The sequence below is a fragment of the Heterocephalus glaber genome, unplaced genomic scaffold (assembly GCF_053883595.1).
Source record: "Heterocephalus glaber isolate CG9 unplaced genomic scaffold, H.glaber_assembly_v1.0 deba00001449, whole genome shotgun sequence".
Lineage (NCBI taxonomy): Eukaryota > Metazoa > Chordata > Mammalia > Rodentia > Bathyergidae > Heterocephalus > Heterocephalus glaber.
This window is the reverse complement of record NW_028258300.1, coordinates 371,741-392,687: the sequence shown is the minus strand read 5'-3', so window position 1 is coordinate 392,687 and position 20,947 is coordinate 371,741. Positions and strand designations below refer to the sequence as shown.

General features: G+C 57.8%; 1 protein-coding gene across 1 annotated transcript in view; it reads left to right on the top strand.

Annotated features, from left to right (window-relative positions):
- Glis1 (GLIS family zinc finger 1) overlaps positions 1-11,929 on the top strand; it is a 196,824-nt gene extending 184,895 nt beyond the window's left edge. The window contains exons 6-10 of the mRNA XM_087214703.1: positions 1,875-2,004; positions 6,174-6,330; positions 10,111-10,289; positions 10,918-11,085; positions 11,500-11,929. Coding sequence (XP_087070829.1) covers positions 1,875-2,004; positions 6,174-6,330; positions 10,111-10,289; positions 10,918-11,085; positions 11,500-11,645 — 780 coding nt within the window. The 3' untranslated portion in view covers positions 11,646-11,929. The remainder of the gene's footprint in view (positions 1-1,874; positions 2,005-6,173; positions 6,331-10,110; positions 10,290-10,917; positions 11,086-11,499) is intronic.
- The last annotated feature ends 9,018 nt before the right edge of the window (positions 11,930-20,947 follow it).

Genomic DNA, 20,947 nt, shown 5'->3' with positions numbered 1-20,947 from the left:
GTGGCCAGATCGCATGCAGTGAGCTCCTGGTGAAAGTTCCACTTCTGTATTCACCCCAGGAAGAGGCTCAGCTTTTGCCCAGGAGCCTCCGGGACCCAGGCGCTGTGCTGATGCTTCATATATTGTGTCTCTTGTTGTCTTCCCTAGGGCTGGGCACTGTTTTTATTTCCACTTTAGAGCTGTGGAAACTGAGGCCCTTAACAAACCAGCCAAGTTGTGCAGCCCCGGAGCAACAGAGCCATAGTCCCACCCAGACCCATCTGTCTGCTGCCTGAGACCCTCACACTCCTCTGGAGGGGACAAGGGACAGCCCAGGCTTCCGTGGGCTGGGGCTCCACACCAAGGAGGTGTCTGTCCCGAGCCCACCAGTGCCGGAGGACCCGGTTCCTGCCTTGGCTTTCCCAGGCCCCATGCTTGGCTCCTGCGGAGCCCCAGGGACTCGGGCGGCAGATCTGCAGGCTTCCCACCAGTGTGCATCCATTAAGGGCCATGGGGATGAGACATCTCTCTGGGTAAAGCGACCCTTGTATTGTGACAAGTTCTTGGCAGCCCTGCTGCGCCTCAGAATTAGGAATGCTTTTCTTCCTTAATTCTCCTCTCCTGCTATATTCTAATTGCATTGATACTGCGGTCTGCAAGAACATGCCTCAGCCCCTTCTGCCAGGAACTTCGTTTACATGGGAAACAACTTTGGGGTCAGGGTGCTGAGAGCCCAGCGCAAGGCCAGCATGACTTCCCCAGCCAGGCCCTCCAGCCCAGGGTTGTGGGGAGCCTGTGGGGCTGACCTCCAGCTGCCCAGGGTCACAGCACAGGCGCTCGCCTACTCTGAGCCTGTCGTTCCTGGGTACCGTGAGCATTTGGATGTACCAGGATCCGGCCTCCAGCTCTGACAGCCCCGCTTTGGAACTCCCCTCCCATGCAGACGCCTGTTCCTGTGCCCCCTCACCCACCAGTGCCCTGGCCCCCATTCTGGCCCCATCTAGAGAGCTGAAGATGTTCCGAGGTGCTCGTCCTTGGGGGCAGCCGGGGATGTTGGCCAAAGATTGGCATGGGTTACTGGACACATCCTAGCCCTGGCATAGCTGAGCTGGCCATCTCATCCACAGTCATGCATTGTGACCACACAAGAGCTCAGGCAGTGGGAGCTCGGGCAGCTCTTCAGCAGCTCTCCTCAGCCATCAGCTCACTACTCAGCAGGTGGGCAGAGTGTGATCGAGGCTGCGTATTACAGGCAGGGTGGGGGAAACCCAGAGAGGTTAGGTTGTTTGTCCAGTGTCACACAGGGACTAAGAGGTGGGGTGGGACTTGAAACCAGCCATTCTGTGTCCAGCTCTGGACTCTTTCTGATGCCCCTCATACCCAGAAAGAAGAGCAATGCTGGGCAGGGCAGATACTATGTGTCAGACACGAAGTGCACCCCAGACACCCCCAGCAACCTTGGGGAGACCCAGTGGCTGCACCTGGCATCCATCTCAGCTTTGTGCAGAGCCACACCTCCCGGTGCCTATGCCCAGCTGGTGCCTGCAGCCCTGGGATTGCTGACCCTCCAGAGAGATGTGGGCCTGGATGCCCATCTAGGAACCCTCCCTGAATCTTCCCCGCTTCCCCCGTGGGCAGAGGGCAGAGGGTGATCCCGCCTCCTGGCTCTCCGGCTTTCTCACATAAGGGTGCTTCCTCAATAAAGTCCCTGCCTACCTCACCTTGGCCTCTACTTCCCAGAGGATCTGGACTAACGTGATCGAAGTGTCCACCACTAGCCTGTTTTACTGCCAGGGAGACTGAGGTGCAGCGAGAGGGTCCTGCCCTGTCCATAAAGGGAGCCTCTGTGGGCAGGTGGTCTTTCGTTAACACCCCTCCCTCTGCTTGCTCCCCAGTTGCATGCCAGCCCTGACACCGAGGCTGACGTCCTGACGGAGTGTCTGGCCCTGCAGCAGCTCCATGCATCTGCACAGCTGGCTGGTGGTGATGGGAAGGGTGGACACCTGGGCCAGGAGCTGCTCCCAGGTATGTGTGTCCCGGGGAGGACCATGAGCCTGCCGTGCTTGCAGGTCACCTGCTCCTTTGGCCTTTGCTGTCTCTCTGCCTCCCTGGCTTCAACCCATCTCCTCCCTGAGTTCAGCTAAGTGGATGGGACATCCACTCCTCCATGGCTTCCTGTTGCCCACAGGTGAAGCCCAGGCTCCTCTCAGCATGGCCTCCCAAGCCTCAAGGCCTGGGCCCTCTTAGCAGCCTCTTGCCGGAGCCTGGGCACATTGGATGCAGTTCCACTGTCAGGTCTCTCGCTCCCAAGCCCCTGCCTTGCCAGCCCTACTCCTGCCTTCACTGAGGGGGTTCCTGCCCTGCCTCCTTATCACCTCCTTCCGGAAGTCTTCCTCTGGGCTGCCTGCTGCCCTAAGGCTGAGTACTCTGGACTCACTCTTTGCCACCTGTGTCCCCTACTAGACTTCGACCTGAGCTCCTCAGGGGCCACCTCCTTGCAGAGTCACCAGCAGCTTGCATGGGACCCGTGCAGAGCTAGGCTGGGGGAACTTGCAGCCCTGCCCCAGGTGCTGTGAAGAGAGGATGCACCCCAGGGTGCAATCCAGGCTCTTCCATGACCTGCCGGCTGGGTGCCCTGCAGGGAGGAGGTGCCTTCAAGAAGTGCCCGACACCCAAGCTCCACCTGAAGCCTTGGTCAGGCCCCAGCACAGCTCCTGCACCTTGGCCAAAACCCCTTCAAGCTTGTCACTGATGTTTGTGGCCAGAGCAGGGGCTTCCTGAGCCCCATGCAGCCCAACTCTCAAAGCCTGTGGTCCAGCTGAGGTGAGGCAGCCTGTCTGTCCCTCTGCCAGCTGCCAGCGGGCAGGTCTGGGGCTGTGGCCGGAATGCCTGGCCTCGATGCTCAGGACACAGCCCAGATAAGGGCAGCCCGGCCTCATAGTACCCAACTCCCCACCCGCAAGGAACCCTCAGTATCCAAAAGCTCTGCCCACCCTCTGGGATTTCTTAAATTATTCCAACTATTTAAAACAGTTCTTATTTTCTAATTTTATTCTTTCCCCCTCAACACTGAAGTAGCAGCAGATTTTAAATTCTGTCAGAGTCTTTCCTGAGCCTGGGAAGAGCAGACTTTTACTGTTTTTCGAGCCCACCAAGAAAGGGCACCCCAGGGGTAGAAGGAAGAATGAGCCCACTCCCGAGGTGCTGCTTACAAGGTCAGAATACCAAAAGGACAGGACTGGAGCGGACCACGAGGACGAGTGAGGCCAGGGATGAGGACATCTCAAATGCCAGCTCCCAGCCCAGGTCCTGGTGCTTGCACCCCCAGCTGAGGACTCCCAGGCCTCTCCACTCCAGGGGAGAGAGGGCTGCCCTGTGGCTGGGGTCCTGCAGCCCAGCATCCAGGCCTTGGGAGGAGTCACGCTGGGCAAAGGAAGGACCAGCCCAGGATCATGCAGAGAAGTCAGCAGCAGCAGTTGCGGATTAGAAGCCTGTTTCTCTGCCAGGGACTGCCAGGCTTGGCCTAGGGAATGGGCAGGGTCAGCAGTCCCCTGGGCCCCTGCTTGGCCTGGCCCCTTGACCAAGGCAGTGCACTCACCCTCCAATTGTTTGCTGCGCTACTGATGAGAAACCAAGTCCACTGGGCCGCATCACAGGGGAGGGGCCTGCTTTGAGCCTCAGCTTCCCTCCCAGACCTGCTGAGAACCAGTGAGAGAATATGTCCTGGCAGTTGTCTGGGGCCTGCACCCTCGAAGGGTTGGGAAATGGCAGGGGCAGGATCCGAGCCCAGGCCGCCTGCTGCAGGCTGTGTTCTTCACTGAATAGTCTGTTGTTGCTGCTACTAACACTAATCCTAACACCTGCAGTATACCGGCCCCCGTGGGCCCCTGTCCTCGAGCTGATTCTGTGGCAGCAGGGAGGGAAGGACCGGCCAGGCAAAGCCAGGCCTCCTGAACTCCCGGGCATGGGTCCCCAGGTCCCTCTCCAGATGCCTGAGGCACAGTCTGGAACAGGTGTTAGGGCCAGAGGTTAAGTGCTCACAGTTGGTTATGGATGAAGCTCCTTTATGTCTGAAGTGGTGTATTTTGGTGGGGCAACAGGCAGGCCTGGCCTCCCCACTCCCATTGCCCCTCGAAATCAGTCACTCCTCCCCACTCAGCATCCACACCCGAGCTCCGCATCTCTCGTCACACCCTGCTCACTGTCGTGGATCCATCCACAGCTGTACAGACAGGAACCTGGACCAGGGCGGAGGCAGAGGCGGGTACAGGGTATGGGAAGGTCAGGAAGCATCCAGAGCAGAAGGGTGAAGGCCAAGGAGGACTAGAGGTGCCATTGATTGTTGCTGTCAGGCTACAGGGAGCTCCTGCAGGCTGGGAGGAGGCCCGTCCCCAGCAGACCCGGCTAACCAAACAGGAAATGAGGACGCAGGAGGCACAAGGTCAGCATGGCGCGGGAGAGGGGCGGGATCTACCGGGCTCTGGGCCTTCCCAGCTGGCAGGCCCCAAATCGGTCCACAGTGGCAGGTGAGGGGTACCTCAGAGAGTGGTAGCGGCGCGGACTAAGCATACGGAGCCCAGCCCCCTCCGCTCACAGCCCCTCCAGGTGTCCCTAGCCCAAGCCGGGGAGGCAGGGCTGCCATGGAAGTGGAGATCCCGGGACAAGGAGGGGAGCAGAGCGGGCTGCAGCGGAGGCCCAGGCGTGAGGTCCTGCCTCCCCGCTCATGTGGACCTGCTGCCCACCCCACAGGACACCGGCCTGCGACTGCCCACCGCGGGCTTGGGCAAGACATTTCTCCTGTTGAGACTTAGTTTCTTCATCTTAGAGACCTTATCCCCCCTGGCAACGGTGATTGAGATGAGGAGAATGCTCGGCACATGCACCGTGTGCTGATAATTAGTGACCGTGGCCTAGGAGTGGGGTTTTGTCAGCGCAAGGCAGCTGTAGGGATCTGTAGGAGCTGAGGGCTGTCTCCCAGCCATGCTGTTGGTTGGTGCCGACGGGTGCATGGTCCCCCCACACCTTCCCGCTGACCCTGCATTGCTTTCCTTTACTCCCCATCCTGCTGCCCCCAACTGAGCTCCCAGTGCCCGCCACAGCCCTGCTGGGCTCCTTGTGGCCTCGGATTCAGCAGGGACTGCAAGGCGGTCAGTGGAGAAGGTGGATTTCCCTCATAGTGTCCGGAAGGAGCCCTGGAGCGTCAAATTCTGTATGGGCCTCACAGGCGGTGACCCCTGAGGACCAGCGCAGCCCAGACCACAGCACCAAGGCCGGGGTCCCCAGGGCAACAACTCGCTGCACCACTTCAGGAAAATAATGTCAGGTTCAGTTCTAACAAGCGTGCCAGGGTTAAGGGTGAGGTGCAAAGTGTGGCCCCGATTTCTTTTCAAATAAAATAAGAAGCATTAAAAACTTGTGGCCCTGCTGTGAGCCTCTCAGGTCCCTCTCCCCGAGCAGGGGTCCCCCTTCTTCTAGCTGGGGTCCTTTGTGAAAGCACTTCGGGAATGCTAGCGTCAGTAGTTCTCAAACCCTCAGCTAGGCCTCTGGACTCACACATGCCTCTCGCCTAGCATATCCGCTATTTCGTTAGCCCTCCTGTCTCGACAAAGGTTAGAGGTGATAAAAAGTAGTGTCACCCTGCAAGTGTCTTCTGTAGGTTGAGTCTGAGTCTAGAATAGAGCTCACTCCTGCGTTGGGTCCTGTGTGCAGTATACAGCCTGTGCAACCATCCATGGCAGCCCTTTTCAGAGGCCTCCCAGGTCAGCCTGCCCAGGCCAGATAGTGTGATCATTCTCTCTCTGGAACCTTTCCCAGTGGGTACCCACGCTCTGCTTGCATACCTCTGTAGCAGCCTTGGAAGGTCCTGCCAAGCCCTGACTGGTTCTGCTTCTTCAAGCTTCTCTTTGTTCCAGGGCTACCATCTGCTCCAGGGGGTTTTCTGAGCAAGCCCCTGCTACAGCGCTTGTGTGTGCACACACGCACCCTCGCCGGTCCTCTGTCCTGGGAGGGGCCCTGCCCTGGACACAGCCATTTAGGCAGAGTGGGGCCGTCTCCTCCCTTGTTTGGATCCCTAAACTTCTACCACGAACCTTGCTCATTTTCCTTCTCGTCATTTTCTCCCCACAAGTGTGGCTCTGGGCTGTTCGCACCCACCCCTAGGCGATGGCCTAGGTGACACCATATTTCCTCTGCAGGTGTGTACCCAGGCTCCGTCACCCCCCATAACGGGCTCGCCTCAGGCCTCCTGCTCCCTGCCCAGGATGTCCCCTCCCGGCACCACCCACTGGACAACGCTGCCGGTCCCCAGCACCATTTGTCCCCTCTGCCTGCGGCCGAGGGCAGCAGGGATGGGTAAGTACCTGAGCCAGCCCTGGGGGCACAAGCATTCATGGGTGTGGGAGGAGGGCAAGGGCAGGTGGCCACGCTCTCGGGTCGTTCCTGATACTGACAACCTCCTGGGCTTGTGGAGCACTGAGTGTGTCCTGTGCTCTGTCCCAGACCCTCCGTGCCTGAGTGCACTGGTGTCGCGGTGACCCTGCCAGGCAGGCACCGTTGGCACCCGGAGGCCCCTGCTGGGCCCCTGGTTGCACACTGGGAACCCACCTGTCCTCTGCCCACCCAGCCTCGTCGGGAGCCGCCCCGGGCTTCTTCAGGGCTTACAGGGCAGCTGCTAAGCTGGCTGGGCTCTCTGCCCACTGCCCCAGCCCCTTCTCCCGCCACTGAGCTGTGACCGCTGTGCTCTGGCCTTGCTGCAGGGTCCCTGCGGAGGGCCTTCTCTCCTTGTGTCAGTGTGGCTCCATCGTCGCTGCCCGTCGGCTGGCAGTGGTAGACGGGCTAACACTGGCTGCTGAGATCTGTTTGGGCTGGCACCGGAGCAGAGGGAGGCCCCACCTGCCCGCCCTCCCGCTGGCTTGCTTGTCACCCACAGTGCACCCAAGGCCTGCCCCCAGTGCCTCCTTCCTTCCGTGCCCTTCCTCCCCAAGGCTGAGGCCTCTGCCAGCAGACACTGGGGACTGCTACCAACCCGACTCCTCCTTCCACTCACCCACCCGGCCCTCCCAGGTCCACTTGTGGAGGCCTGGAGGAGCTCACCAAGGAGGGAGTGGGACAGGCCTGGACACAGGGGCAGGTGCTCCATCAGAGAAAGCAGAGGCCTGGGGAGGCCTCAGGGGCCCTGTGAGGGGTCAGGAGGTGCAGTTGGAGTTGGGGGAGGAGCAGCAAGGGCAAAGGCAGGCTTGGTGAGAGCCTGGGCCAGACTGTGTGGCCTTGGATGGGCTCGGGCCTGAGGACGTCGGCCCTGCATTCAGGTCCGGGGAGGTCGATGTGCTGGCCCATAGCACGGGGCTGAACTGGCAGGGTTGAGGGGGATGGAACGTGGGGTGCAGGACAGCTTCCTGAGCCAGGGCTGGGTGGGGAGGAATAGGCAATGGTAGCACAGGGAAAGCAGGTTGGAAGATGTCCCCGGGCAGGGACAGGAGGGGCATCAGGGGTGCTTAAGCCTCAGGGCTCCACGGAGCCAGGAAAAACTGGCTGTGTGAGCACAGGCAGCCTGAACTGGGTACACGGGGACCCAGAAAACCAGGCCCTCCCTGAGCCTCAGTCTGTTCCTCTGTAGAGGCATTAAATACCCTCTAGGAAAGTGGCACTAGTCGGCTGTTCGTGTCTCCCTGCACAGGCTGCACCGACACGGGCCCCATCCCTGGTCAGGCCACCTGCTCACCACCACCAGCCCCACACATCCCCAGGGATAGGAAAATAAACCACCCAGCCTTTGCAGCCCGGCCTGCACTCTCTGCTCCACCTCATTCATCACCTGCCTGCCGCCGCCGCATAAGTGCCTGTCAGGAATCCCCACCGTGAGTGAGAGGCAGAGCGATGACAGTGTGGCACCCAGCCCTGCCCCTGCTACCTGCCGAGTGGGCCGCAGGCCACAAGCACCCCACCAGCCCAGCCCCGGCCCCAGGCTGTGGGCAGAGGCCTTGGGGCCTGACACGGGTCTCGGGCTCTGCTGAATGGGTTTTTCCACCCTGGGAGAAGAGGGCCAGGGAAGGGCCTCCAGCCTTCCCTGCCTGCCAGAGTCAACAGGGGACAGCCGCAAGGCTCCCCAGCGGCTTGCTGGGACGTTAAATAGCTTGACAGAATTATCTGATTCACTCAAAAATATGCTAAAAGGGCCTGACTTCATGACTAAATGTATTTACCCTGGCTCGGGGAGACTTGGATTAGGGCAGATTTTTCCCCATCCCCGTGCAAGGCACACACAGCCCCCGCCTGCCAACCCAGTGAGGGTTTTTCATTTTTGTGGGCTCCAGGGACAGCACAGGGATTTGATCGGGGGTCATTTGCGTGGTTCAGAAGCGGGTGCTGGTGAGCGGTCTCTGAAAGCTGAGGCGGACATCAGGGCTGCAGCCTGTGATCACCTGCAGGCAGAGTCGGGTTCTGTGTGATTTCACTGCCTGTGAAGGTAGCAAACAGGGATTCGTGGTAGGGCTGAGACAGGAAAAACAGTTGTTTCCCCTTCAGATGGGGTTCTCCTTAATTCTGCACCAGTGTTCATTTGTCTCTGGAGCTTGGAGCTGAGCGATTCAGGAAGCCACTTGTCTGTCTTGTTTGCTGTTTGTCCCTGTGGTCTGTTCAGGAGCTACTGGGGAAAGGCAGGCTGTGGGGCTCAGATGGGGCAGGGACAGAGCGGGCCCCATGGAGGCAGCAGGCCTGGAGAAAGGAGGACTGCTCGTGGCCAGGAGAAGTGACCACGAGGACACACAGTTTATTGGGCACAGGGACAGAGCTGGCCACTGTCGGGCCATGAGCTAGTCCTGAAAACATTAGGGATGATGATCAGGACAAGTGACACACAGAAGGGGACATGTTAGTGCTAGGCCAGCGATCCAGGGCAGCGGCCCCTGTCCCTGCCCTTGGGGACAGGGCTCTGGGCAGGCATATGCATGATGACAGCACTGCAGGGGGCCGTGACATCAGTATGCCCAGGCCGGAAGGAGCAGACGCGCACACGCACACGCACGCACACGGGGTCACAGAGCCCTGCTTCCGGGAGGCTGGCACTGATCTGCACCATTAACACCCACCTGGCAGAAGCAGTGTGGAGGGCAAGAATATTGTGCCGAGCTTGACAAGGCCACCTGGAGCAGTGACACTGACTCTGCAGCCTGTTGCAGTGCAGAAATCCACACAAGTCCACAAATCCACACAAGAAAACAGAGATGGAGCCCTGTTCTCTCACTGTGCCCACGTACAATGCTTGACAGACTGAGCCTTCAGCCTGGCCCCAGGGACCCCCAGCTCAGTAACCCCCAAGTCACTGGCCTCCCCGGTTGGGACCCGCAGGCTTGGGGAGCCTGAGGGGAGAACCTCGTCTTCGTGATGTGCCGCCCAGCGAGCCCAGCTTCCGGTCCATTCAGAACACGCGCTTCCAGTCGGCACAGCCCTGGGCCTGCAGCCCTCGTGCTCTCTGTGTGTCGAGGTGCTGCGTTCCCATCACAAAAGTATGCAAGGAGAGATGGAGAGAGGAGAGGTCCCTCAAAGTGCGCTGTGCAGGGGAAGAAAAGGCCAACTTGAACATCAACACATCTAGCTTTGCTTCCACTCAGTAACGGTTGATGGAGTAGCTGTGAATAGATCACACTTTATCTACATTGCTTGAATTTTACCCTCACCATAACCTATGAGGCCATTGCTGTGTGGCCGGGAGTACACTGGACAACCTCTCTGAACCTTGGTTTTCTGATCTGCAGAAAGGGCACAAGAACACCTGTCTCAGGGCCTAGGGGAGGGCAGGGGCTCAGTGAACTGGGCCAGCGCTGTTGTCCTGCTAAGGACTTGCCAAGGCTGTCAGCATGGTCTGTCCCAAGGCTTACCCTCCAGGTCACACCCAGTGGGACAGTCGGCATCCAGTCCTTGAGAGTGTGGTGTCTGGGAGGGCAACGAGAAGCCTGCACACATTCCCTGTGCAGTTTCCCAGCAGGCAGCCTCCTGCGGGTGCCTCTCTTCCTTGCAGTGACTCTGAAATCCTGCCGCGCCTGAGAAGCGCTCTGCTTCCGCGTCACTGTTGTGAATGAGTCGGCCGCTGTGTCCCAGCCCTGCCCCACCTGCTGACACCTCTGTCCTCTCCAGGTTGGGGCCCGGCCTCCTCTCTCCCATGCTCAGCCCGCTGAAGGGGCTCAGGCCACCACCGCTGCCACCGTCCTCCCAGAGCCAGCCTCCAGGGACCCAGCCCTTCTCTGCGCTCCCCAGCAAGCCGCCCTACACCCCCTTCCAGAGCCCCCCACCCCCACCACTGCCCGGCCCACAAGGTGAGCTCTGGCCAGGCCTGTGCGGGTCCATCCCAACGCGAGGGGTGACACACAGCCTGGGGGAGGCAGGTGGGTCCTCGGTGAATGGCAGCCTGGAGATGAGGACCAGGGCAAGGTGACCGGAAAGACCTGGTCTGGAACCGCGCGTGGTGCTGCACACCTGCAGTCCCAGCACTGGGGAGGGAAACTGAGGCAAGAGGATCACAAGTTCAAACCCAGCCTGGGAAACTTAGCCAGATCGCATCTCAAAATAGAAAAGGTTGGAAGTGCAGCTTAGTGTGAAGGCCCTAGGTTCAATCCCCAGAGGAGGATAAAAACAAGCAAACAAGCAAACAAATCCCTAGCCAAAGTCGGCCCCAGAGGAAACTGGCTCTAAAGGCGAGGAGGCGTCTGTTCCACCCACAGGCGGGAAGGGCTTTCCCACCCTGAACAGCATCGCAGCTGCCAGTGGGGGAAAGGGTTGCTATGTGCTGGAGCAGCCAGGGAGGGGGTTTGGTGGCCTGAGGCAGGGAGCCAGCTGTCCCCTCCCAGCCAGGGGCCATCATACCTGGGCCAGACAGTGCTGGGGGCTGCAGGGTGCGCTGTGACCGACCGCCCTCCCTGACGGCTTCTGCCCCCTCTCCCACAGGCTACCAGGGCAGCTTCCACTCCATCCAGAGCTGCTTCCCCTACAGCAACTGCTTCCGGAGTGGTGAGCCAGCAGCCAGCGGGGACGGGCTGGCCGGGGAGGCCCCCGGCTTCACCCAGCTGCGGCCCAATGGCTACCCCAGCCTCAGCGCACCTTTACCTGCCTCAGGTGAGGGGGCTTTGTGCACTCCATCCCAAGTCTCTCAGATGGCCTCATGGGCTTGTTGGGAAGTTGAGGTGAGAGAAGGCTTAGGTGACCATTTAGTGAGTGTTCAGTAAATGTGGGTTCCCGTTTTGGGGTTCCTTGAGGCTGCTGGGCTGAGGAGAGTCCTTTTGCCAGGAGAGGGGGAGCTCAGGAACCCCACATTCTGTCCCTCTGCAGCCCTGGGGATGGGCCCCCCAGGCCAGCCTGCCCCTTCGCCCCGCCCCAGGAAGCCGCACTCCCCCACCTGGACAACCCCCGGAGGGCAGGGTGTGCTGAGTGGGGAGGAGCCCGGGCCTCGGCTGGGGCCAGGGAGCTGGGAAAGACAGCAGAACAGAGCCTCTGCCGCCTCCAGCCCTGACCCTTTCTGCCTGCCCACAGGCTACGAGGCCCCGTGCCCCACAGCGCTACCCCCACAGTCATCTGAAGATGTGGCGTCCGGTGGCCCTGAGGACTGCAGCTTCTTCTCCAATGGCGCCTTTGACCACTGTCTGAGTCACATCCCCTGCATCTACACAGACACCTGAAGGAGGGCAGGCCCTGCCGGCCGGCTCACAGATCTACGTCACCACTTGGCATGGCTCCCCCGTTGCCACACGAGGCTGGGCTGCCACACGGGGCTGAGCTCAGAGGTGCCCGCCAGGGACCAGGACTGTGTGACAGGCCCTTGGTTGTGTCTTCCTGTTTCTCTTGCCTACGGTTTTGAAATCACAGACCTCGTGTATATAAAATGTATGGAACTCGTTTCTCATTCCCTTGCCAGTTTTATATTTTTGTTTTACAAGAGAAACATTAAAAACTGGAAACAAGACTCAGGAGCCTGGTTCTGCTTAGGGATTAAGCCTAGAGGCCACGACTGGGAGGCTCCCACCAAGCTCAGAGGAGTGTGCGGTGGGGGCCGGAACCGGCGCAGTTCTGGGTGGGGATAGGACCAGTGTCCCCCGCTCTCACCCCATGCTGTGGTCCTGTAGACCCCCGTGCTGGTCACAGGTGGCACTGCCAAGCAGAGACTGCCCCTTGGACAGGTCAGGAGACCCAGGCAGGGACGGGATCAGGGACGGGCCCAGGCCCCATGGTCAGACTGGTTGCTGTGGAACCCGCTCTGCCCTGGCCTCCCCACAGCCCTGCTGGCCAAACTGGCCTCAGCCGGAGAGAAATCGAGCTGCCTGGCCCTGTGTGAATGAAGATCCAGGGTCGGGTGGGGTGAGCCTTCAAGATATGGCCCTGGCATAGAGCCCCAGCCACCCCCAAAGGCAAGACAGCATGGACAGAGCCCTGTGTTTCCTCTGTCACCCTGAAGGCCACCCAAGAAAGTGGTCAAGGAGAAACAGTGCAAGGGAGGCCCCATTTTTGCATACCAGCTGTGCGCTCTCTCCCCCACCCTGCCCCGCTCCTGGACACAGCCCCAAGGAGGCCTTCTCCTCTATAGCTCAGGAGCAGCAGGCGGGATTCAAACCCAGGTCAGACTCTGACCATGACTTACCCCCATTTCACAGATGCAGAAACAAAGGGACAGGGAAGTCACTTGCCCATGTGACAGCATCTGGGATCCAAACCCAAGCCTTGATTCCAGCCCCATGCCCACCACTTCCCCTTTCTGCCCCTGGGGGACTCGGAGCCCTGGCACCCACCTACCCTCCCAGCCTTACCCGCCTCCGGAGGGCCCAGCCGAGCTCCCTGTGGGGAGGCCCTCACCCCACACCCATCAGGGCTCTGACTCCCATCCAGGGTCCCCTCACACCCCTCACCCATCCCCAGTGATTTATGGAACTCATTAGGCTGTGGCAAAATTCCTTTAACAAGGATGCGCAAGAATCAGTGCTGCATGTCATTGTGAGCACTTAATCCAGTCCAAATAACTGGAATTAGGCTGTACAATGAGGACATGTTTCTATTAATAATGAAAAGGGCCGAGCCTCGAGCAGGAGAACACACAGAGAGCTGGCAGTTGGATCCCATTTAATTTCAGAGAGGAGAGAGAAGGAGAAAGACAGGCAGAGAAACAAAGACAGCGGGCTCACAGAGGAGATGGGCAGTGGCCGAGGTGCTGGGTGGCCCGAGCCCTGCACCCCAGACTCAGAGTCTCCATGTGACTCCTCCCTGTCCCCAGGGACTGTCCTGCTCCTCTGGCACACTTGGGGCTCCTCCATGTGACAGTACTGGACGGTCCGGGCCAGGCCCCAGGTAGATGCCTAAGCTCCCTTCCCCACCACTTAGAGACCTGCAAGGCCACCGCCCTCCCCAGCCCTGCCCTGTGCCAAGGCCTCTGCAGCCACCCGCTCAGGGGTCCAGGGCGAGATGAGGGCTCCCCTGACTGGCAGGGAGGCATGACTGTCACTGTCATGGGGAAAACTGGGTTGGGGGGAGGAGCTGGTATTTCTCACTGTGCTTGGGGGACCGCTGAGGAACAGGCCACTGTGGGGCATCTGTGGGGTCGGCCCAGGGACCTAGGGCACAGGGGCAGTGCCCAGGCCTGCCAGGGGCCATGCTGCCCTTCCAGCCTAGACTGTAGACCACCCTGCACCCCAGCCTTCTCGGTCATGTCCAGGCGGAGGTCAGCACACACATACATAAACACACGTGTGCTCACGCCGGTGCACACGGAGCTTCTGTCTCTGTCTCTGTCTCTCAGCTGTCTCACAGTTGCTCTGCCTGTGCCGCCCCCGGCCTTCCCTTCTCCCTTCCTCTTCCTGCCCACTTTATTCCCTTTGTCTCTGCTTTCTCCTGCCAAAACACCTGGCACATGGCAGGTGCTCAGTACCTGCATCCAGACACCTCAGTGTCTGCTCTCTGGCAGGAGAGAGAAGCCGGACAAGGACCTGTGAGCGAGGCCATCCCATCCATGTGGGGACATGGCTCTGGTCGGGAAGCAGGGGAACATGTGCAGAGCAGGTCAGCGATGAACACAGGCCTTGGGCCCCACCCACCTGTCTCCTCATCCTTCAGTGCAGTGCACCCCAAACACTAGGGTACCCCATGCTTGCTGGCTCATAAAGACCACAGCTTCATCACCCCACTCGGCAAGGTGGGACCATTTTGCAGAGGAGAGAGCTGAGGCTCATGGAGGTGACCCTTCCCGTGGCAGTCAGCAGGATGGGATGTGGAGCCAGGTTGTGGCACCCAGCACCCTGCATTCTGCACCCCACGAGCCTTGCCCAGAAGGTCAGCTCAGCAGTGTGAGGAGCCCTCCGAGAACTTCCAGCAGGGACCCTCTCGCCCATCCACAGGGAACCATTCCAGGACTTTTTACAAGCCCTGATTTACACAGGCGCCTGGACCATCAGCCCTGCCAGGGATTTATAAGTTTCCAAGTGGCTGTGCCTCTGGGGGAAACCAGGAAGAACTGCAGCGGGGGGCCAGAGCCAAGGCCTTGCGCACTCCCAGGCCCCTGGGGCATCCTGGTACCGGGCTGGGGTCTGGCTGGGCTAGTTTTAGGGCAGAATAAAGTCCTGGAGCCACCCAGGGTTCATTGGATCTGGAGAGCTTGGGACATGGAGGGTCTGGACTGAAGCCGGAGGCCGGGTTATTCTCCATGGTTTGAGAGTCTGGAGTCTTCCAGGGAAGAATCAGCTGTGCACAGTGGGCAGGCTGGGATTTTATCGCTTGCTCGGCAGCCTGGGCAAGTTCAAGTGACTGAGCTTGGCTAATCTAGGCTGAGGCCTTATCTAGGGAGCATCTCCAGCCTGAATTCATCTTTCCTCTATGACTGTCGTGTCACAGCAGGGACCTTGTTGATGGCCCTGTGTCCCAAGTGCCAACAGAAGGCCTGGCACATAATTGGGGTTTAACGAATGCTTCTTTGAGTTAATTTCCGGGGACAAATGAGAGTACTGTAGAACAAATCCAGGATGGGGAAAGGTCTGTTAACCTCGTACCCAAAGGCACTAGGGGTGTGCCTGGGAGCGCAGGGGACTCGGATCCTGGGCCCCACCCCAAATCTCTGCAAGGCACCCTGGAGAGAGGAAGCAGACTGCTAGGAGACTCCCAAGCAGGCTGGGACTCCAGGGGTGAGGCTGGAGGCAAATCTCAGATTTACAAAAAGCACAGCTCTGAAATAATACGGACTGCTTTGGGATGGAAGTGAGCTCTCTGGTCTGGGGTATACAGACAAGATCAGGCAGGAAACTGAAGCAGTCCTGTCCCGGGATTGAGGCCTGGGTGGCACCTTGGGTAAAAGCCTCTAGGCACAACTGGGGCTCTGTGACAGCAGCTGCCTCACAGGGACATCAGCAGCTGTGGAGCCGCCCTGAGGCCCTGTCCCCAAGGCTGGACACAGGGCAAGGGCATCCAGGTGATTGTGTGTCTGCAGGGAGAGCAGGTGGCTACAGCTTGGGTTGCTGCCTAAATGCTTTCTCAGTGGTTCGGGGCTGGCAGACCCCATGCCAGGCACCCAGGACAGAAGGCCAGGTGGCCATGTCAGGGCCTCTGCTCTCTCCAGCCTCGTTTCCCAGCAAGAAGGCTGTGTGTGGTAGACCAGCCCTGGCCTGCAAGCTGTGGGGAAGGAGCCCAAGGGGCTGTGGACTGAACACATGGGCTTCTGCTAGCTGTCAGAGCAGCTAGGCCACTGCTGACCCACATCTCCCTGCACCTCGCTTCACAGAGGGGGAAACCAAGGCTCCAAGAGTCAGACTGGCCCCATCTCTATTCCGAGGCGAGGAGGTGGGGTGGTCATCACCTGCAGGAGACACCAATCCTGGAGGAGGAGAGTCTGTGAGGGACAGCACATCTCTGGCAGTGACTCCCATCTCCCCACTCACCTGGTGGCACCCTCAGGACAAGGTGCCTGAGGACAGGTGAGTCTTAGAGGAGGTAAGAGCAGACCCCAGGGGACCTTCACATTACCCTGCCCCTGGGAGACTCAGTTTCCCCATCTGCACAATGAGCCTGCTCTGGCTGCATATTGGAGCCCCCGGGGGAACTTCTGCAGCTCCATACACAGACTTCTCTCCAAGCAAGATCCAGCCTGAAGGTGGTTGGACACCGTGTTAGGAAAGCTCCAAGCTGGCCCTGGGCCCAGGATGGGTGGGACACAGCCCAGAGGCCACAGCAATGTCTCCCACTTGCCAAGGCCAGGCCCTCCCCACAGAGATCATTTCATCTTCACAACACCCTTTGAGAAAGCTCCCGTAATGTCCCCATTTTACAGATGAGAAAACTGCAGGTAGGAGAGGTGAAGTAAACGGCCCAGAATCACCCATGGCCAAGCCAGGGTTTGGGCTCGTGTCCTCCCAGCTGCAAAGCCATGCCCTTGCCGGAGGTCTGAGCCTCAGCACTTTGCTGTCTCCAGATGGCTAAGGGGAGTGACGGATGTCAACCTGAGACGAGACCCCCCCACCCCCCAGCCCCAGCCTGCCTCTCCCACTGACTTGTGAAAAACTGCTTCATGCTCTGGGCCTGGGTTTCCCCATTTGTAAAGCGTGGACCACATCCCCAGCCCTCCTGGCTCCCAAGGAATAAAGAATGAGGGTGGGATAGAGATCTGCCTTGCACACCAAAGCGGGCTGTGTCTGGACAGGCTGATGTTCACTGAAGTCTGCCCTTGGCCCCCGCTAAGGCTCCTTCTGTGCCCGTCCTGCCTCCAACAGCAGACTGAGCAACTGGGCAGAGGGAGGGGAGAGGAACAGGGAGGGTGAGCAGCCCGAGCCCCCAGAGGAGAAGTGGGGTGGGGTCCTCTGCTAGAAACCAAAGGGTGGGAGAGGGAGGGGACCTGCAGGAGGTCACTAAGCCCAAAGCAGGGCAGGCTGCCAGGAGCACAGGCCCTGTGGCCTGGACACTGTCCCTCCCTAGGCAGTCACAGCTTGTACTGTCCTGTCCCTGGAGCCCGGCTCTGCAAAGTGGCTCTACACCCAGAGAGGCCCAGCAGGCACAAGCACATGCTGCTCTGTTTTCTCTGGTGGAGAAACCGAGGTTCAGGAAGCTGTGGCTCTCAAAGAATGGCAAAGGCCAGCTGACAGCAGGATCCTGAGTCCCCGACCTGCTCAGGCCAGCATAGACTGGGGCCTTGGGGGGTAACCTCACTGAGTCACCTCACTGAGTCTGGAGTTCTCTATAAGGCGGGACAGTAGCTCCTCTCTCAGTGGGTGGATTTTGTGGAGCACACAGAGCACATAGTAGGTGCTCAGGAGATGTAATTGTTAGTAGTTCCATTTAGACAGTCCCCTGAGCATTCTCCCTATAACTCTAAACCAAGCTCTGCATACGACTGGGGCAGCGGGCCAGGGAGATGTTTTGTCTGGCCTTGGGGACACCTGCCTGTTTGGAGGCGCACCTGTCTCACAATTCCTAGGGTAGTGATCACATCTTATGCTGTGCTGGGGAAGGGCTTTGCAGACCAGTACAGTGCAGCCCATCTACCCAAGACCAGAGACCCTGATTCAAATTCTGGCTGTGTAACCTTAGACAAGTCACATGCTCTCTCTGGGCTTCAGCGTCTTCAAATGAAATGTGGAAACCCATAAGGTTGTGCTGAGGGGCACATGGGAAACCAGATGTGGTGGATTAACTAATGGTCAACTTGGAACACCCAGCTGAACTGAATCAGCATGATTCTGGGCGTGGAAGACCCACTTGAGGATTGTTGCCAGCAGCATAAAAGAAGAACTGGAGGGGACGATTGTTTGCTGTCGATTTTCCTGGAGAAGCTTGCAGCAGCTGGTTTTCCTGATATGAACTTGGCTGTTCTCATTGTCGGAGGAGCTCAGGTCCTCGCTGTCACGGGGCATGGCTGCTGTTTTCTTCAGGGGAGCTCAGGTCTTCGCCTTGAGAGCTGCTTCCTGGCCCAGTGCAGATCCCTCAGTCTGGAGGTACAGGCCCTTCACCTTGCCTCTGCAGACTTTCTAGCTTTCACCACTTGCCTTTGGGCCTTCCTGGTGTAGATCCTTGATAGACTTGGATGAGACATTGCTGTGGGCTCTAGGCCTTCAGCTGGACTTGTGTGGGACATTGCCATGGGCTCCAGGCCCTTGGCTGGATTCTTCAGGTCTCTAGCACGTGGACCGATCTCTTGCACTCTTCTGCATTTGACTTTTTGGGTGAATATTATAAAATAATCCTATAACTTACATGTCCTGTATTAAATCTATTCCCTTGCAAACCCTGACTACAACACCAGGAATGCTAACTTTTGGTGGCCACAAAAAGACATGTACAGAGGGAGAAGAGACAGTCACCATCTCATTCAGAGTCTGTCACCTGTTCCAACGAGTCAAGGCTCTTCTGAGGACCCTCCCATCCACCCAGGAAGCTGGGCTCCCAGAAACATGGGCTCAGCACCAGAAGTGTTGACCTCCCTTCCCATATAATCTCTGTCTTCTCTCAATTTCTTTCTGTGCACTTAACGTGCTCTTGAAATACACTTCCCTCCATGGGCTACCAGCCTTTTGAATGTTACAAATGGCATGTGAGGGCCCACTCAGACACAAGCTTTGAGAGAAAAAAAGCTTTATTCCTGTCTAGAGACCGAAATCAGGAGCATATTTCAGCAGCTAGTCGGGAAGAGCCAAATTTATTTCATCTGTGTGTGGATGCGATGAGAGAGAGAGAGAGATATCAGCAGCTAGCTGGGAGAGAAATTAAGTTTATATAGGGTTTGAGAAGGTGGCTATAATCTGGAGTGGAATGTTTATGATTGTGGGTCCAAGGACAGTCAGCACAGGTGTGCAGATAACACTGGACTCTTCAGCACCAGGGAGATTGTGTATCTTGTCCCCAGTTTTCTTTATGGCCATGTGTTCTGTTTACTGAGAGTAGCCTGTTGTTTGCAGAGAATGGCATGTTTGCTGCCAGGCATGCCACTGGACACCTGCCCAGGCACCAGCATTGATTTTAGCATCTCCTGGACCAGGCTGATAAGTAAGGAGGGAATCATGCTCTTGCCAGACCCTGAGACAGACCAGGACCTGCAGCTTTCAGGCCCTGGCTACTCAAAGGCAAGGTGAGGACAGCTACAATTGTGTGTGTTGCCTACTCTTCTGTTTTGGTTACTTTCTCATTGTTGGAACAAAATACCTGACATCCACAAGTTAGAGGAGGAAAGGTTTATTGCAGCTCAGTTTGTAGAAGTTTCAGTCCATAGTCGCTGGCTCCAAGGCACAGAGGCATGGCAGAGGAGAAACAGTCTATAGTATGGCAGCCAGGAAGCAGTGAGACTTCCTTCTTCCTTCCCTTTTTATTCTGTTCAGGATACAAGCCTATTCCTTGGTCCCACTCACACCTAGGGAACTCATCATCCACACCCAGAACTATGCTACACCAGTCAGTAGACTAATCCAGTATCATACACTTATGATCCAGTTCCTCATTTGAGCACATGAGGCTTCAGGGGGACACCTAGATATAAGCCATAATACCCCTCCCATTTGTCAAGGACCTGTCTTGGTCTTCCAGCTTTCAGGCCTTGCTCATGACAACAGGTGGTATCAAGCACCTCTGCATGCCAACTACTTGACACTCATTCCTTCATTCTTCAAACAACCTAGACAGAGAAGGAAACTAGGCTCAGAATGCCAGGCTGGGTCTCCTGGGCCCAAGATCACTGTGCTTTCTTCTGGGACAAACTGCCCACCTTCTCACCTCCTCCTAGCGGCCTTCCCTGGTGTGTTCAGTGCCACAACTACTGGACCTGGAGCATACTAGGAACTGAGCAGCTGCCATGGCAGCAGGCAGAGGCTATGAGTGAGTTTTCAAGCACAGGGAGTCCAAGGGGTGAAGGCTTTCCTGGCCACCCAGTAAGCAGAGGGTATCAGAGGCTGGACTCATGGGTCACCAGCCAGGACTCTGGTACTCCCACAGCCCCTCTAGGTCGATCGGGGCTCCCATGCCTTCTTCTGTGGCTATCCCATTTCCTAATGTCAGGGAATTCCCAAGGGCCAGGTTCCCAAATCTTCCATGCAGCCAAGCACTCAGTATCCCAAATAGCATGGCTACTGGCAGGTTGGCAGGTGACTCCATGTGGCTGTTGGGCCCTGTCCTGGGAGGTGGCCCCAACTCTCACATCTCAAACCCGAAGGTCTTCAATGATCAAGGTTTAGTTTCACCCAGGCCAGCTTAGAAGGGAAAAGGGAAAATAGGGAGGGAGGAGCTGAGGGAGGGCAGGGATTTGCCCACTGAGTGTGGAATCAAGGCCAGGAGACCTCTGTCAAAATGTCATGATTACTCTCTAAAGAGACCCGGCCCAGGGCCAGGGATTTAGCTCAGTGGTTCTGCCACCTGCCTCGAAAGCACAAGGTCATGAGTTCAATCCTCGGTACCAAAAAAAAAGAAAAAGAAAAAGAAACCTAAGAGACCCAGCCCAGAGAGACTTTAGATTCAGCCCCTTCTTATTTCCCTGTGGGTCTCCCAGCTCAGGCTGATCAGTTCATCAAACTGTCTCCAACTCTTTTCTGAGCTCAACACAGGAAAAGCTGATGATTCAGCCTGGCCCTTGCCTTGGTCACCTCATGGTTGAGGGGAGGAAAGTGGCACATAAACGGGCCCCATGTGAGGCCTTGTCACACTGTGTGGATAAATGACTGCACGGCCACACTCTCAGGAATGAGGCCCTCGCTTCCACCAAGGTAACTGCTGTCTTTGTTCAGCTCTGGCCAAAAGAAAACCCTTCCCTCAATGATCTAGACACCACTATGTGGTGAACTAAGGCGACGTATGTGGTGTAAAAACAAAGTTTTTACATTCATGTCTAGAAGAAAGTCCAGCAGGATGTACCTTCAAAGGTGAAGAGTGGTTTACCTTTGAGAGATGAAGTTGATGATGACATTTATTGCTTCTCCATGCAATTTCCATTTTCCAAATTTGCTACAGCCTTAGGTTCCTGGTCTATCAAATAGGGACA